The 17,913-nt window shown below is 39.9% G+C and overlaps 1 protein-coding gene across 6 annotated transcripts in view; it reads left to right on the top strand.

Moving 5' to 3' along the window:
* The window catches only part of LOC126248056 (protein transport protein Sec23A), a 105,932-nt gene that overhangs the window by 24,405 nt on the left and 63,614 nt on the right, over positions 1–17,913 (top strand). For 3 of the 6 annotated variants that reach the window (XM_049948715.1, XM_049948706.1, XM_049948698.1), the window contains exons 5-7: positions 7,780–8,111; positions 12,083–12,227; positions 12,402–12,446. In XM_049948715.1, coding sequence (XP_049804672.1) covers positions 7,780–8,111; positions 12,083–12,227; positions 12,402–12,446 — 522 coding nt within the window. The remainder of the gene's footprint in view (positions 1–7,779; positions 8,112–12,082; positions 12,228–12,401; positions 12,447–17,913) is intronic. The other 3 variants (XM_049948734.1, XM_049948724.1, XM_049948739.1) reach the window with 1 other exon arrangement.

Genomic DNA, 17,913 nt, shown 5'->3' with positions numbered 1-17,913 from the left:
CAAACCCGCCATTTGCTGCTATCATAGGAGTTTTGGGGAACATGCAAACAAGTGTATGATGCCCTACTCACACCAAATGTCAGCGGCAATAGCAGGATGTAGGCATGTCAGTCGATTGCTGGGCACTGTCTCAGCGCCTATTTGTCAGTGACTATAAGTCTGGGCAGAAATACCTCCGAAACTTTGGTTCTGATTGATATATCTTTCTGTTCATGAAATTGCGCAGCAACAGCTGTGCATCCACTTCTGTTTGGCAGCCATCAACAATTCAGCTATAACGACGTACGGAACGCTGTGACTCAGCCCAGACCTTTGACTTTGGTGCGACTTTGTATGGTATTTCACCATTGCATATGTGTCACAACCCATAGTAGGTGCGAATTTGTTGGCACATTGTCAACTGCTTCTAAACATGGTGAATATGCAGCTTGTTGGCGGCATCACTGGATTAACAGCTGCAGGTTTTTGTCGAGTTGCGACAATGCTCATGGCTGAACGCGTGTGACATGGCAGCTTTTGGTACACCAACTTATTGAAGAGTTTCCCAGCACTGACAAGACCTCCAGGAACACCGAAGGAGGTATCCCATGACACAGTGCATCACTTACAGACTACAGAAGGTCCACCACACTTGGCACGTGATACCAGATCGACTTGCCACAGCAAAAACGGAATGTGACAGCATGATTCGTGAAAGTATGATGCAGCTGTCGAGTAGCAATGGTCATCTCCTCTACACTTGGTACCAAAGAAGAACAGTGCATGGCGCCGTAGTGGTGATTATCAGGCTCTGAATGCTAGAACTGTCCCCGATTGTTACCCTGTACCCTTACCCTTGCTTTGGGACTATAATCGTGCATTATGTGGCATGACAGTATTCGGTGTTTTAGACTGTGCAAAGGCATATACGCAGATTCTGGTGGCAGAAGCAGATACACGGAAGGAAACAGTTATCACTCCTTTTGGCCTTTGTGCGAATCAGTTCATGACATTTGACCTATGAAACAGCGCAAACATCCCAAAGGTTCATCAGCTCCATGCTACAAGGGCTAAACTTTTGCTTTGCTTTTGTTGATGACATTCATATCTTCTCTACCTCTCCAGAGCAACATCACCAGCATCTTACTTAAGTGTTCAGAAGATTGAAACAGTGTGGCACCACTCTAAATAGTGCCAAGTGTGTCTTTGGGCAGGCACAACTTGATGTTATGGGCTGCGGGATCACATTGTCGGGTTTGCTACACTTGCCAGAGAAAGTTGAAGCCATTCAGCAGATGACCCAGCAAAGACCTGTAAGGCGTTATGTCATTTCGTTGGCATCCTCAATTTCTATCGCCAACTTCTAGCTTACATGGTGGAGTAGAAAGTGTCATTAACAGCGTCACTCTCTGGCCTGAAAAACAAGGGAAACTCACTAGATTCATGGGTGCGTGAAAAAAATCTCAGCAGGGTACAGCGACACGGCATTACTCGCATGGCCAGAACCGAGCTCACATTTGGCATTGTTAGTAGATGGGAGTCAGACGGCAATTGGTGCAGTGTTCTGATGGAGCCTGGCAGCAGCTAGCATTCTTCGTGTTCAAGCTGTCTCCGTCTCAGCAGGAATGGAGCGCCTACAACCAATAGCTTTAAGCAATCTATGTAGCCATTAAATATTTCTGATCTCAACTGGAGGCCAGAGAATTTACCACCTTTACTGACCATCATCCACTCACATATGCCTTTCAACAAAATAACACCTTGGCAACACAACCAGTTGGCCTACCTTTCTCATTTGGCACGGATGTAAAACATGTTTCTGGAATAGACAGTGTAGTGGCTGACTGCCTCTCCTGTGTTAGCAGCATCACTCGTTCAATGAATTTCACAGAACTTGCAGTGGTATAATAATCATACCAGGAGCTGCACGACATGCTTGAAGACTCTAAATAATTGCTGAAACTTAAGACAGTAGAGATTCCCAGCACTGAGGCCAAATTGTACTGTGGTGTGTCCAGTGGCAAACCTCGACTTTTCCTACCCATGGTGCTGAAGTGTGCGCTTTCGATAATATACATAACCTATGCCATCCAAGAGTTTGTGTGACAACACAACTAGTTTCCAATTGTTTTGTGTGGCTAGGAGTCAATAAAGACTGCCAAGACTGGGAATGGACGTGTATTAAATGGCACTGCAGCAACGTCAACATACATGTGCACGAGTCAGTGGGCATTTTCTGGATACAAGTTTGATTTGCGTGTATTCATATTGATATGGTCGTCCCTTACCTCCATTGAATGGTCAGTGCTGTTTAGTTACAATGATAGACTGCTGCACCAGTAGACATCTCGGCAGAGACCTTAGCTTCTGCCTTTGTTTCTAGTTGGGTGTTACACTTTGGCTGCTCTTCACGTATCATGATGTATTGCGGGTGTCAATTTGAGTGAGACCTATTTTCACAGCTGGCTACATTCTGTGGCATTGTGCATCATAAAATGATGAGGTATCACCCCACAAACAATGGAAAGGTAGAATGCTGGCACTGATCACTGAAAACAGCCCTGATGTGCCATGATGCAAGTTGGACAACAGCCTTGCCAATGATTTTGCTCAGTCTGAGAAACACTTACAAGCTGTGTTCGGACGCTTCAACTGCCGAAATTGTTTACAGTGAAATGTTATGCCTGCCAGGGGAGTTTATGGATCCACAGCCCTTGCAGCTACCCATCAGATAAATGGTGATGTTATTTGTCAACTGAGATATTGCATCTCCCACATCTGGCCCCAGGAAGTGACCAGAAATGGCACCCGTCATATGTATGTACATCGAGACCTTCACAAGTGCACACACATAATGTTATGCTGTGACAGCGTCAAACTCCTATTACAACCACCTTACTCAGGAACGCATAAAGTGGCATGACGAGGAAACTGAACGCATGATGTTATTGTTAATGGCAAAACCACTACTGTCATACTGGATCTCATGAAAGCTGCATACCTCTTTCAAGAAGAAATTCCACTGACTACAACACAACACCATCCCAACCATGTTCCAACTGCTTTGTCACTGTTGGTTCTGACAACCATCAATGCAAAGGAGCCTTCTGGGTGCACAACACAACTGGGTCAATGAGTCTATTTCTCTACAAGGTTTCTGGGCGCCAGTCCGCTTTCCTGGCAGAGGCTGATGCAGCAGACAGAAGTGACACTACAGTGCAATGCAAGTCACATGGGTTTTATGTGTAATTCTGTAACGCTGTCAAAGTGCATCTGTACCAGCCACCAAAGGTGCTGTATTCTATGACACTTGTGCTCTTACTCTTAGAATAGATTTTTATTCTGTAGTTTATTAGTTGCAGATTGCTGTTGACTATTGCATGTTCCAGGTGTTGGGTTGATTCTACTTCCATGTAAAACGCCTTGCTCTGGCATTCATCATTAACAAACTCTCTGTGCATGTGACTAGTGTTATTGATTCTGACATGAAGAATTTCTTTTACTATATCAGCTGCTAATAGTACACAAGCAGTAATTTGTTTGGACAGCCACAGACAAGAGGCCACTCTGACGCATCTTTGTCTGAAAACTGCAAAATTTAATAGATTCTGACATGTACGGACAGCAGTATGTTATAGTGTAAAGAATTTTACAGAATAATGGATTAGAAAGCAGATGATTTTTGTATGTGTCAGTGTGTACATGGACATCTGCGGGATTGAACATGTACATTTTCTCTTCTCTTTTTGTGTTAAGAGTTTCCGTAGTGATTACCTCATCAAGACACTCTTTCTCAAAACATATAGTTTATACTTCCACTTTAACAAATTCCATTTCTTAGGAAATTGGTTAGGTTAATCCCGAAGTCTTAGCTTAATTTCTGTGAAGTTATATATTTTAGAGTTTTTCCTACATTCATTAACCATGCAGTACCACTCTTCACAAATGCGCAATGTTTTCTTTCTATTTTTTTTCACCTTTTCAATGTGTGCAAAATTCTAATTGCGTGATTAGTCACTGTGATCATGTCCTGCCACATGCTGAACAATTCCTAAATGTGCTTTTGTTTTCACAAAAAAACCTGTACTGGTAAAATTGTTCTGTCATTGAAAAGGGTAAAACTTCGTGAACATTTAGTTTTCATTGTAATATTTCAGGCATGAGACCATTTCTTGTAATACATTTTAAAAATTAAATAGTACATTATGTAAAACAGCTTTGTTGTTGTTGTTGTTGTTGTTATCTTCAGCTCGAAGGCTGGTTCGATGGCGCTCTCCATGGTAAAGTATCCTGTGCAAGCATCATCATCTCTGCATAACTACTACAACGTATATCCATATGAATCTGCGTACTGTATCAAGCCTTGATCTTTCTCTGCAATTTTTACCCCTCCCCTTCACTCCACCATTACTGATTCCTCTATGTCTCAGGATGTGTCCTATTAAATAACCCCCTCTTTTAAGCAAGTTGTGCCATAAATTTCATTTTTTCCCAAGCACTCTATTGGCTTCATATCAGCAGTTGCCACTGGCCATTCCATTCAGTTGATTAGTGCCTCCTTAGAGGTAGGTGTTCATGAGACGGATGCACTGTGCTCATGCAGCAAAATGTTGGTGGTAGGATCAGATAATAGATTGGATGAGCTTTCCCCATCACTGCACATCCTCAAAGTACTCTATAGAAAGAAGAAGAAATTAGATTACGAAATCAGGCAGTAAAACTAGTACATGAGTTTTGCTATTTGGGCAGTAAAATAACTGATGGTGGCTGAAGTAGAGAGGATACAGCATGAAGTCTGGCAAGAACACAAAAAGGATTTATGAAAAAATGGAGTTTGTTATCATCTAATATAAATTTAAGAGTTTGGAAGTATTTTTCTGGAGTGTAGCTTTGTACGGAAGTGAAATGTGGGCAACTAGTTGTTGAGACAAGGAGAGAAGTGGGCTTTTGAAATTTGGTGCTGCAGAAGAATGCTGAAGATTAGATTGGCACGACAAACAGAGAACTGGCATTTGAGGCTGACTGCAGAATGATTCTGCTGCTGCCAACATACATTTTTTGTAAGGACCACAAAGATAAGAGAAATTAGGGCTTGTACAGAGGCATACAGACTGCAATTTTTCCCTTGTTCCATTTGTGGGTGGAACAGGAAAGTAAAAGATAGTACTGGTATGAGGTACCCTCTGCCATGCACTGTTCAGCGGCTTGCGGAGTATTTATGTAGATGTTGCTGTTTCTGTAGGTGTAGATCAAGTATCTAATGAAGAGGTACCAGATTGAAATGGAAAAGGAAATTTATGGCACAACTTGATTAAAAGAAGCAATCAGTTGACATGGCACATCCGGGTAGCATGAAGGAATAATTTTGGTAATGGAGGGAAGTGTGGGAGGTAAAAATTACAGACGGAGATCAAGGGACCATAGATTAAACAGGCTCAAATGGATGTAGGTTGTAGCAATTAGTCAGAGAGAGAGAGAGAGAGAGAGAGAGAGAGTTCGGCACAGGATAGGGTAGTGTGGAGAGCTGCATCACACCATTTTTGGACTGGAGACCAGAACATAACAACATTAATGAGAAGCATCCAACTTCTGTATATGATTTGATAGTTTGGTTTCTGCTCCACAGTTTGTACGTATTTGTTGAAAAACATCTTGCCGTACACTATGGACCGCAATTATTTGATTGCCAAACGTGTATATGGACATAGAGCCCATTGGTATTGGCATTGGTATATACAAGGGCATTTCGAAAAGTAAAGATACAATGGCTCGCAGTCCTTAAATAGAACATTTATTTAGAAAACGTCAGTTACATCTTATTAACTGGATTATTTGTTATTTTTCGACATAATCACCCCCGTTATCCAAACATTTGTTAAGTCGGTGCACAAGCTTTTGTATTCCAGAGTCATAGAAGGTTGCCTCCTGTGGTCGGAACCACATTTCAACTTCATCTTTGATCTCTTCATCGTCGTGGAATGATTTTCCACCAAGATGTGCCTTCAGGTAACAGAAGACATGGAAGTCGGTGGGCGCAAGGTCCGGGCTGTATGGCGGATGGTCCAATACGTCAGATTTGAATTGTTTGAGTAGTGCTTTGGTTACGAGCGCTGTGTGAGGCCGAGCATTGTCATGAAGCAAGCGGACTCCACTGCGTTTGTTTTGAATTGCCCTTCGAAGACATTTCAAAGTCTGGCACTATGCAGCAGCATTAATTGTCGTTCCAGAAGGCATAAATTCCAACAGAAGAATGCCTTGTCTGTCCCAAAAAACAGAAGCCATGATTTTCTTTGCTGAAATTGACGTTTTGCATTTCTTGGCTTTTGGTGAATTCGAATGGCACCATTGCATCGATTGTTGCTTGGATTCAGGTGTATGTGATAAACCCACGTCTCGTCGCCTGTCGCAATGTGACCAAGGAACTCATCACCTGCTTCAGCATAGCGTGTGAGGAAGTCTACTGCAAAGCCTATCCTTTTCTTTTTGTGTTCTTCCATTAACAGTTTTGGAACCCAGCACGCACAGAATTTCCTGTACCCTAACTTGACAGTCACGTCATAAAGAGTTGTCATTGACACGTCTGGTATGATCTGATGCAATTCTTTCAATGTGAGACGTCTATTCGCGTGAATTGCTTCCTCCGTTCTCCGAAGAAGGGCATCAAAGATCACAGACAGCCGACCTGTCTTTGTTTGTCATGAACATCGGTCCTACCTTCAGAGAAATGATGACACCATTTCGTTACATTTTGTTGATTCATAATGCTCCCATAAACAGAAACAATTTCTTTATGAATATCCGCTGGTCGCTGACCTTTTGCGTGAAGAAAACATATGACAGAGCGCACTTTGCATTTGGCGGGTTTCTGAATCAGTGCAGCCATTTTAAACATGACCTACTCCAACCAGAAGCAACATTCAACTGACGAACGACCGCAAGGAGAAAGCTAACGGTTCAAGGTTAACACCAGTGTTGCCAACTTGCTCGCCAAAACTCTTCTGTTCCTCTGGCATACGGTGTATCTTTACTTTTTCCGAAATATGCTCGTATTATGCATGTCCATATCAAATGATGGGCATGTCGATTATAAAATTTCCGTGCAATCAAAACTGATATGGATTTCACAGTGCACAGGTTGTCTGGCGTACACGTTACAGCCGTCAAACACTGAATGACCACACTTTCTGGTCACAGTGGCTTTTGACTATACATTGTTACCCCTTTTTCACTTTATTGTTTTTTTTATTTTGCCATGTTAGTTACCATTGTTCTGTTAGTATTTTTGTTGTTTTGTATTTATCTCTGCTTATCAGACTTCCATTCAGTTCTTCATTGTAAAGAATCATTTCTGACTGCAGTTATCTTGTTTGCAAGCACAGTAGATTTTGTTACCTTTTAGCCCTTTATATTTTATTTTCGTTGTCTTGTATTTCATGTTTAAAACAGAAATACAAATTTTTCACCTAATTAGTAAAAAATATTTGTTATTGGGTATATACAGCTTAACATCTCATTCCATGCATACCCGCCGCGCGGAGTGGCCGTGCGGTCTAGGGCGCCATGTCACGGACTGCGCAGCCCCTCCTGCCGGAGGTTGGAGTCCTCCCTCGGGCATGGGTGTGTGTGGTGTTCTTAGCATAAGTTAGTTTAAGTAGTGTGTAAGACTAGGGACCGATGACCTCAGCAGTTTGGTCCCTTAGAAATTCACAGACATTTGAACATCCATACTCAGAAAGTCCCATAATTATGAAATTTCTACACCTTCTGCTAACTTTCATGTCTTCTATACTTTGCCAACAGAGAGCACAGTGTCTCCCACCAATTTTCCTGTTGGTTGTGGACACGTGTGTAGATGATGAAGAACTTGGAGCATTGAAAGATTCACTACAGATGTCACTGAGCTTACTGCCACCAAATGCACTCATCGGTCTCATCACATTTGGAAAGATGGTGCAGGTGCATGAACTCGGATGTGAAGGTTGTTCAAAAAGTTACGTTTTCAGAGGCACTAAAGATCTGTCAGCAAAACAAATACAAGACATGTTGGGTATTGGGAGGTTTGCAAATGCACCACAACAACCACCGCAACAACCACGTGGCCCAAGTGGTCAACCATTGCCTCCTGCTAACAGGTATGCTTAACTGTAGAAATGCATTGGAACTTTAATACATTTAAAAGAAAAGTGATAGTTTGGTTGAGATAAAACTTCTGAATGGTGCATGTACACAATTCACTTTTTTGCATTTACACTTTCAAGAAGTGGATTAGATTAGATTAGATTTACTTTCATTCCAATTGATCCGTAGTGAGGAGGTCCTCCAGGATGTAGAACATGTCAGAAAAACAACAATACATGACAAATATTTACAACTAAAACAAATAAGCTAATGTACCATTCCACAGGTCCCAAGTGGAATGATTGTCATTTTTTAATGAACACTATATGAAAGAGTCATTTTCAAATACTAATGCACTGAATTTAAAATAAAAAAGTTTTATTTATTTATTTATAAGGTAATAAATGTGTAATACAACTACTATAGTACTTATTTACAATGAACACATTACTGCACTGAAATTGTGCAGAAGTTATAATATCACACACACAAATCAGTTAGTTCTACTGAGAAATTCATCAATGGAGTAGAAGGAGTTGGCCACCAATAAATCCTTTAGGCTTCTCTTAAACTGAATTTCATTGGTTGTTAAGCTTTTTATGGCTGCTGGCAAGTTATTGAAAATGTGTGTTCCTGAATAATGCACACCTTTTTGTACAAGACTAAGTGACTTTAAATCTTTGTGAAGATTATTCTTGTTTCTAGTATTGATTCCATGAATTGAGCTGTTGCTTTGAAAAAGTGATGTATCTTTAATGACAAATTTCATTAAGGAATAAATATATTTGGAACCAGTAGTTAGTGTCCCTAGTTCCCTAAACAGGCTTCTGCAGGATGACCACTGGAACTGAACCACATCCATCTGCAAGATAACCAAGCAAAAAGAGTTATTGTGCAGCATTAATTACATACACCAAGAAATTGATGGAACAATTATGAATTCTGATTTAACTGTAAGTGAAATATTTCTCTTGACGGTAATACTGAGAGTTTAGCATGATTTTGATACTTTGAAAAAGGAGTTCTAATATCCCTCCACATCAGTGACATAAGAGACAGTCTCAAAGTGTGCCTAGATTGTGTCAGGCTAAAACACTAAGGGGATAATCAATCAGAATGTATAGAAATCTTATCCAGTGTACTCTGTAATTTGAAAAGTTACGAGGCTTACATGTGGAATTCCAGCATTGTTGCCAGAAGTATCAGCAAAAGTATTCAGTCATATTATTTCTCTGTCTGTGTTATGTTAATCTTGGCTTAATGGTGACTAGTTTTAAACATACAGAAATAACTTCTCTGAAAACCAAACCCCTGTAGGATGAAATGGGTGTTAAAATCTGGACGTTCTTGTAGTCCATAAAGTTGCTTGCCTGTAGACAGTGCTTAGGTATGACAGATTTACCAGGCTGTAGCAGACGGATATAGTACCAACGTTCTGTGCAGCATTCTTGAACTGTATGTGATATGAGAAACCACTCTGACAGTGAATCTAATACATGATTTCTTCCATAGAAACAAATTGCCTTTCACAAAGCGAACGAGTGTGGCTATCTTTGATGCTGGAAGAAAAATAACCTTGACTTTTTGTTTAGAAAGGATACAACCTATTTTAGAAGAAAGACTCCCTACTTGACATAAGACGACCAGGGACCTGAACATTTCCTCTTCAACTTCTTGCAGTGGGACACGTATCTTCGGTATGAATTGCAAAGCCTTGTGGATCTTCCATGGTGAATAGCCTTTCTCTTCAAGAACGTATCTGAGATTATATCAAGTTCTCCTACAGATGATCCTTATCAGCAGTCATATCTGCCCTGTGGACAGGTGTGTTTAGGACACCATTGGTCTGTGCAGGATAACTGCTGTATGCTTGCAGGTACAAATCTGTGTGTGTTGGCTTGCGAAAAACACAGTGTCCCAGGGTGCCATCAGTTTTATGGTGAACAAAGGTGTGCAAGAAAGTGGGGCATCTGTTCTTTTCCAGGTGGTGGTACAGTGGATATTCCAATGAATGGAATTCATATGTTCCAAGGAGTGATGTTCCTTCTCACCGTGGCCTCAGGCTACAAAAGAGTCATCACCAGTACCTTCAAAAGATGACAGGCTTAAATCTTGCAGAGTCCAGTGTCTGCTCCTCAAAACCTTGTATACAATTTCTCCATCAAGGGAGACAAGGAAATTACCATAGCAGCCATGTCTATTTGTTCATAAAAGTTGTTATTTTTTTAAAAAAAGTAAGTTGGGAGTAGCACATGCTGAAACAAGGTTTATCAAAATGCCTTGCAATCAAGGATAAAGCCTCTGTGAGTGGAACTTTGGTAAATTATAACTCAGTGGAAAAAAACAGCAAATTTGAGTTGCAGAGCTGTTGATAAAATCTTCGTAATTTTGGGTGTAGTGAGGACTCCTCCCATCAAAAGGTCTCAAGAATGAGATTAAATACTTATCCACACCATAAATAGGAGTGTGGCATCAAGACAAAAAGAAACTTAATCAATCCTTGGACCATCTGAACTCCAGCTATTGAAATATATTTGTAGAATGGTTTAATCAATAATAATGATGGTTTTAACCTTGAAAACGTGGAATACAACCTTGTCAGTAGTTAACTGTTGTAGATATTGAATAATGATACTGTCTCCATGTCAGCCAGAATTTGTGAAACAATTCCTTTCATGGAATTGTCACCCCTGTGGTCTTTCTTGCACTAGGATTTGCATGTACTCATACGTGCCTGGCTCACCCAACCAGTATATAAGTCTGAGGGGAGCACTTTACTGTCAGTCTTTCCAGTTTGCCCCAAAGATGTGTGAATGGTTTACAGTCAGTAATAGCAGCAGATAATGTTTGGTTATAACTGAAATCCTGCAGTTTTATTGATCATATGTCCCCATTTTTAGATTCAGGTAGCACTAGGCTAATTATTTTGAGATCGATGATAGTAGTATTTCTTTATCCCTTTTGGGAAAAAGCTGTTGCTGAGAGAAGATAATACTTTTTTCAGAAGTGTCACTTAACTGATTGTACATAAGTTTCTTAACTATTTTAGAAAATATTGAAAAAGCTAAAAGAGTTGTAATTTTGCGACATCTACATATCAGCTATTTTTAAAACTAGTACCATTTAGAAATTTTGAATACATAAGTGGAAACCTTAAATTCTGAACCTGTGTCCAAAATGATTGAAAATAGTTTATAAATGAAATGTTATTTTTTATAAATTTTGTTAGGATATGTGGGAGCCAAACACACCTCTCTGTAGTTCAAGAATTTTGAAACAACTATTGTAGCATTTGTTCATGTGATATCATTCCAATAGAAAACCTTATTCCTAAGTAATCACATTTGAGCTTTCTTTCTTTTTTATGTTTTTAGTGTGCTTTTTCACGCTTTTACACTTAGGCATAAGTTATTAAGTATTCATTGGAAAAAAAATGTGGATTTAGCCTAAGGCCTATATATATTAAGTTTCATGAAATGTATTAGCAACTGTTAAGTACCAAGGCATGCTAACGTCTTTGTGGTACATTTAGTCTCTTGTGAATATTATTGGTAACAATCGAAAATAGGTGCACTGTTTAAAAAATAACATTAGAAATGAAAAAATTACTTCCATTTCTGATGAGTGAGTCAGATTCAGGGGGTAGTTACATAGCCGCAAGTATATTGGACTACTCCCCTGTTGAATTAATTGTCCTCTTAACCAATAAGAACAGTTTAAAAAAAAATCAAGAGCCATTTGGGTTTCATAGCTACGCCTAGCCCATTGAGGACTTTTTTCCTGGTTAATTATTTCAGCAAGCAGTGATCTAATCGCATATAGCTCATGACAAAGCTGTTAATCATGCTTCTGGTGTTACAAGCTGTATGTCTAATTTTCATAATCAGAAAAGATTTTCCATGAGAAAGTAAGTATTACTGTTAGTTTTTATTTTTGTTTGCTGATTACTACAGGTGTTGAAATTGTTCACTATTTTTTCAAACAGATTTCTGCAACCTGTTCACAAGTGTGATGTCAGCCTGACAGATATGTTGGGTGAGCTTCAGCGTGATCCATGGCCAGTTCCGCAAGGAAAACGGTCACTCCGATCAACTGGTGTTGCCTTGTCTGTGGCAGTTGGTCTTCTGGAGGTATGGTTATGATTGGCTTTATAATATGATACTTATTTTTCAATTTCTAATTTTTGCCCCACACTATTTACTTATAAAACTCTTTGAATTGATTTTGTTTATATTTTTCTCCTACACTATTTTGCCTTAAAAATTTACACTTACTGCGCATTTCATTGTATTCTTTCTACTCAGGTGTCTCTTGGGTTGACTACTGATCTTAAACAGGGCGTGAAACGGGTAACTAGCATTTGTGTGGTGATTTAGTAGCCCCGAATTTGCTGATGATGCAGTTTTTCCATTTTCTGATTGTAGATCCCAAATATACCCAGTCAGTAAAAGAAAACTAACATAAACGTCACTAACAATGGTATTCTTGTGTTTTTCATTTTTCACTGTCACTTATATAATTATTTTGAAATAAATGTGGCAGTGCCCCCTTCCTTTTTTCCAAAACAAAAACTTAAAAGAGAGAAATAGCACAGAAGAAAGAGACAAGAATGTGAAATACCATAGTTTCCAAAATTAAGATAACCATGTGGTATTGGCCACATTTTTGAATTATGTTAGTAATATGAACATTCTTTCATTTGTTTATTTGGTCACCATTAGTGGTGGTAACAAGAAGAGGAACATGATCCACTGGTCTGATGGGCAGTAATATTTTAATATGTTTGGAACTTTGAATGTTGATTAGATGAGTGGCTGAAACGATGGCATTTACATTTTTGTTATCTGTTTGTGAGGCTGTGGCCCAGCATGCGAAATTATTTTAACGCAACATAGGTTTCTATCAAGCTGATTTGGTTTGATTTTTACAGGGAAGCTAAAACAGCTTAGGTCTAACCCGCCACTACCCGCACCGAAACCAAGTTTATTGTGCGGTATCACTCCCTGTGTATCTAGTAAAGCCAACCAATGTCCTTAAATAGTGCAAGGAGTCCCTTTACCAGTTTTTCGTTAGACAAAATTTCTTCAGGTCTAGTTGTTCCAAAGATTCTGTATCTTTTACTCTCAAATGCCATGCATTTGAAGATTAGGTGTGATGCAGTTTCTTCACCCTCACCACAGATCCTACATTTAGGGTCTTCTTCCATTATACCCATTGTGTGTAGGTGTTTTTTTGAAATTCTCATGGTCAGTCATCAGTCCAGTTATGTGTTTGATCTCTTTTCTGTTCAATCCCAGGATTACAGAGCTTCTTTTAAAACACGTCTTGGGCATCATTACCTTAACCTGTTTTTGTTTGTGGACCTTGGTCCAATATTCTACGTGCTGTTTCCTGACCAGTTCTGTAGTTCTAGTTTGATCATAGCCTTGATGATCGTCAGGAAAGGTTTCGCTCCAATAACTGGAGTCGTTGCCCCCATCCTGGCCGATCTGTTGCCACAGATCCCTGAGAGGCCAGGAACCCACACTAGGTTTACTCTATTACTTCCCCCTAGCTCCACCAGAGCCCTGTGGCATTTTGCAACAATCTTAGATCTCGTTGCAGGAGGTGCCAGTGATTTCAGGGCTGCCTGGCTGTCTGAATAGATGTAGTTACGGTCCTTGTAGCCCCTACGCATATTCTGCTCCACACATGCGCTGATTGCAGTAATTTCAGCTTGGAATACAGTGACCAGTTTTCCTAGAGAGATGACGCCCTTCAGTCTTGGCTGTACCCCGTACACCCCTGCTCCAACACCTTGGTCTGATTTCGACCCATCGGTGAACCAAACAATGTCCCCCGTACGGTGTTGAACTGTTTTTTCCACCCTACTGGGGCTCTGCCAAGTTTACCTCTACTCTTCATTTCATAATGAAGTTACCCGTTTTGTTGTTACAGTGCTGTAGTATTTCCGCTGTAGTCCTATTATTATAATAATCTTAATATGACATGAGTTTCTGTTTAATGGCTATCCTTGCTACAAAGTTGAAATGAACATTAAAAAACCGTGTGTAAATACTTAATGTAAGTTTACCCATTCAGAGGTACTTTTTGTCAGACTACACTTGTCTGAATATTTCATTTACACATTACAAACAACCCATGAACTCTCAAATTATTCGTGTTCCACTGATGCTCCAGTATAGTTAGTCATTATCCAGTACATTTTTGTTTTAGTTTACTGCATCAGCAGTAAACATCAGAAGATCCCCAGTTTGGTAGTTTAAATTAATTTTATAGCAATCTCATTAGAGATGACAATAAGAGATCTCATTATTAGCTCGTTGTCTTTTTTTCCCAAAGTCAATCCTTTTGTCATAGCCTCAAATGACAGTAAAGACTGTCTTCCAACAAAAGTTAAATTCATTAGCATTTTTTTTTCTAATAGGGTAAAACTATTTGGTAATTTCATGAGTTTGTCTAAATTTGATCACTTTTTGTCTTCATTATTTTCTTTTCTACTGACTGATATTTGATTTAAATTATGTTAACACAATGGCCTTGTATTTTCAACAATTCATTATGTTAAATTTTATTACAAGATTGAGTGTAGAGCCAGGTATCTCTTGGAAAAAAATAGATTTTGGATGTTAGAAATAAAGGTTCATTTATCTTCATTTTAATTATTAATTATTTCAACAAAATAATCAATTTTTGAAAAAAATATAATGTAATTGGATAGATAAAAGATCTACTCGCCAAGTGGCAGCAGAACAACACACATATAAAGCTATTTAAGTTTGCAGGATTTTTGAGCCAATGGCTTCTTCTGGCAGAAGGTATGAAGGGAAAGGAAAAGAGTGAAGGAAAAGGAGTGGTGGGGTTTAGGAAAACAGGCCGAGTTCAGAAAAGTCATCCACAACCCCAGGTCATGGGGAACTTGCCAGGCAGGATGAGAAGGAAAGACTGATTGTTGGGGCTGCATTGTAAGACATTTGTAAAACTGAGAGCTTAATTTGCAAGACAGAGATTACTGGCAAAATGTCGTAAACAAGTTAATAGGGAGGAAAGCCAATTGCATTGTATGTGATACATCTGTGGGAGTGCAAGGGGGAAATAGACAGGTCACAAAATGAAAAATACAGAAAACTAAAAGGGCATGAAGAAAGGAATAGCTACTGTGAAGAAATGCTGAGACCAAAGAAATTAATGTGAATTAACACCAGGTGTGTGGCGTGAATAGACAGGTTGTAGCACTAATTCCTACCTGCAGAGTTCTGAGAAACTGGTCTCTGGGGGAAGACTCCGGATGGCACATGTGGTGAAAAAGGCACCGAGGTGACGACTGTGATGTTGTAGAGCATACTCTGCAACAGGATATTGTGTGTTACAAGTATACATCCCCTGCCTATGCCCATTCATCCTAACTGGTAACCTGGTGGTGGTCATGCTGTTGTAAAAGGCTAAGCAGTGTTTACATAACAGCTGGTAGATGACATGTCATTCCACAGATCTCCCTTTGATAGTATATGTTTTTTCCAGTTACAGGGCTGGTATAGATGGTGGTAGGAGGGTACATAGGGCAAGTGTTATAGCGGGGACAGTCACAGTGGTAGGGAGATGGTTGGAGAAAGAGCATAGGATCTGACAACGATATTGCAGAGATTGGGAGGGTGACAAAAAGCTATTCTATGTGTGGTGGGCAAAATGTTGGACAGAATGTATCTCATTTCAGAGCATGATTTTAGTAAGTCATAGCCATATCGAAGTAGCTGGTTAATAATATAAGACCAGGATGATATTGATTGACAAGAGTTGTGCTCCTAAGTTATTTTTTGGAGGGATCAGTAGTACCAGGATTGGATGTGATGGTCCAGGAAATCAGCTTTTGAACTACGCTGGTGGAGTTATTACGTCCCGTTAAGGTTGGCGTGAGAATGGCAGCGTATTGCTGTAGAGTTTGCACTGAACAAATATGTTTGCCTTGAATGCCAAGTCTGCTTGGAAGAGAACAGTTGACATGGATAGGATGGAAACAGTCGAAACTTAGTAGCAACTGTCGAAATGTAAGTACTGTAGTTTGTTAGTAGATTTAAGGTGAACAGAAATGTGTAGCTGACCTTTGGTGAGGGTGAGATCAATGCGAAGGAAAGTGGCATAGGATTCAGAATAGGATCATGTGAAATTTGAATGGGAGAATTATTTATAGATTACAATAATTTTAGCAAGTCAATTTTAGTAAGTCAGCCCCAAGTTGTTGGTTAGTAGGCTTAATGTGAACAGAAAAGTGTAACTGATCTTCAGTGAGCATGGGATCAATGGGAAGAAAAGTGGCATGGGTCACTTGGAGGGGGTTTTCCTGGGACCTTGAAAGCCTTCAGCCACTGGTTTGGTTTAGATAAATTGATGACACCTTTGCCATATTAATTCATAGTGAGGCTGACTTTCTAAAATTCTTGTAATCTCTAAATAATTCTCTCATTTAAATTTCACAGGATCCTATTCTGAATCCTATGCCACTTTCCTTGGCATTGATCTCACCCTCACCAAAGGTCAGCTACACATTTCTGTTCACCTTAAATCTACTAACAAACAACAGTACTTACATTTTGACAGTTGCTATCCTTTTCATGTCAAATGTTGCCATCCATACAGCCTTGACATTCAAGGCAAACATATTTGTTCAGGTGCAGGCTCCCTACAGCAATGAACCAACAGTCTCACCTTAGCCTTCACTGAACATAATTACCCCACCAGCCTAGTTCAAAAGCTGATTTCCGAGGCCATCACATCCAATCCTGGTACTATTGATCCCTCCAAAAAATAACTTAGGAGTATGCCACTTGTCACTCAGTATTATCCTGGTCTTGAATGTATTAATCAGCTACTTCGACACATCTGTGACTTATTAAAATCATGCTCTGAAATTATATACATTCTGTCAAACATTTTGTCCACCACAAGTAGAATAGCTTTTCATTGCCCTCCCAATCTCCGCAATATCCTTGTCAGACCCTATGCTCTTTCTGCACTCCATCACCCTATCCTTACCTCCTACCCCTGTTACCGTCCCCTCAGTAAGACTTGCCGTACGCACCCTCCTACCACCACCTATACCAGACCTGTAGCTGGGAAAACTTATACTATCAAAGGGAGAGCCATCTGTGGAACAACACATGTCATGTACCAGCTTTTTATGTAAACATTCTTGGCCTTGTACATTAGCATGACTACCACCAATTTATCAGTTAGGAAGAATGGGCATAGGCAGAGGGTGTATACAAGCAACACACGATATCGGGGTGTTGCAGAAAACGCTCTACAACGTGACAGTCATGACCTTCGTGCCATTTTCACCATATGTGCCATCCGGATTCTTTCCCCAGAGGTCAGTTCTCAGAACTCCGCAGATGGAAACTGGCACTACAGGATGCCAATTATTACTGCACCCTTGGCATTAATTAACATCAGTTTCTTTGGTCTCAGCATCTCTTCACAGTAACTATTCTTTACTTCACTCCTCTTAAATTTTCTACGTCTTTCACTTTCTGACACGTCTATTTTTCCCTGCATCCCCCCCCTCCCCCCCTCCAGCTGTATCATACAGAATGAATTTAGCTTTCCTCTCTTATTAGCTCATGCACAATGTTTTGTGAGTAATCTGTTTCTTGCATTTTATCCTATCTTCCATCTTCAAGGTCTCAGGTTTTCAAATCTCATCTGGTGCAGTCCCCCAATGATCAGTCTTTAATTCTCATCCTGTCTGCTAAGCTTCCCCTAACCTGGGGTTCTGGGTAACTTTTCAGAACTCAGAACTCACCAATCCTTGTAACTCAC

This window comes from Schistocerca nitens, chromosome 1, assembly GCF_023898315.1.
Source record: "Schistocerca nitens isolate TAMUIC-IGC-003100 chromosome 1, iqSchNite1.1, whole genome shotgun sequence".
NCBI classification, from domain to species: Eukaryota; Metazoa; Arthropoda; class Insecta; order Orthoptera; family Acrididae; genus Schistocerca; species Schistocerca nitens.
Note: the sequence above shows the minus strand (reverse complement) of the source record. Positions and strands in the feature narration are given on the sequence as shown.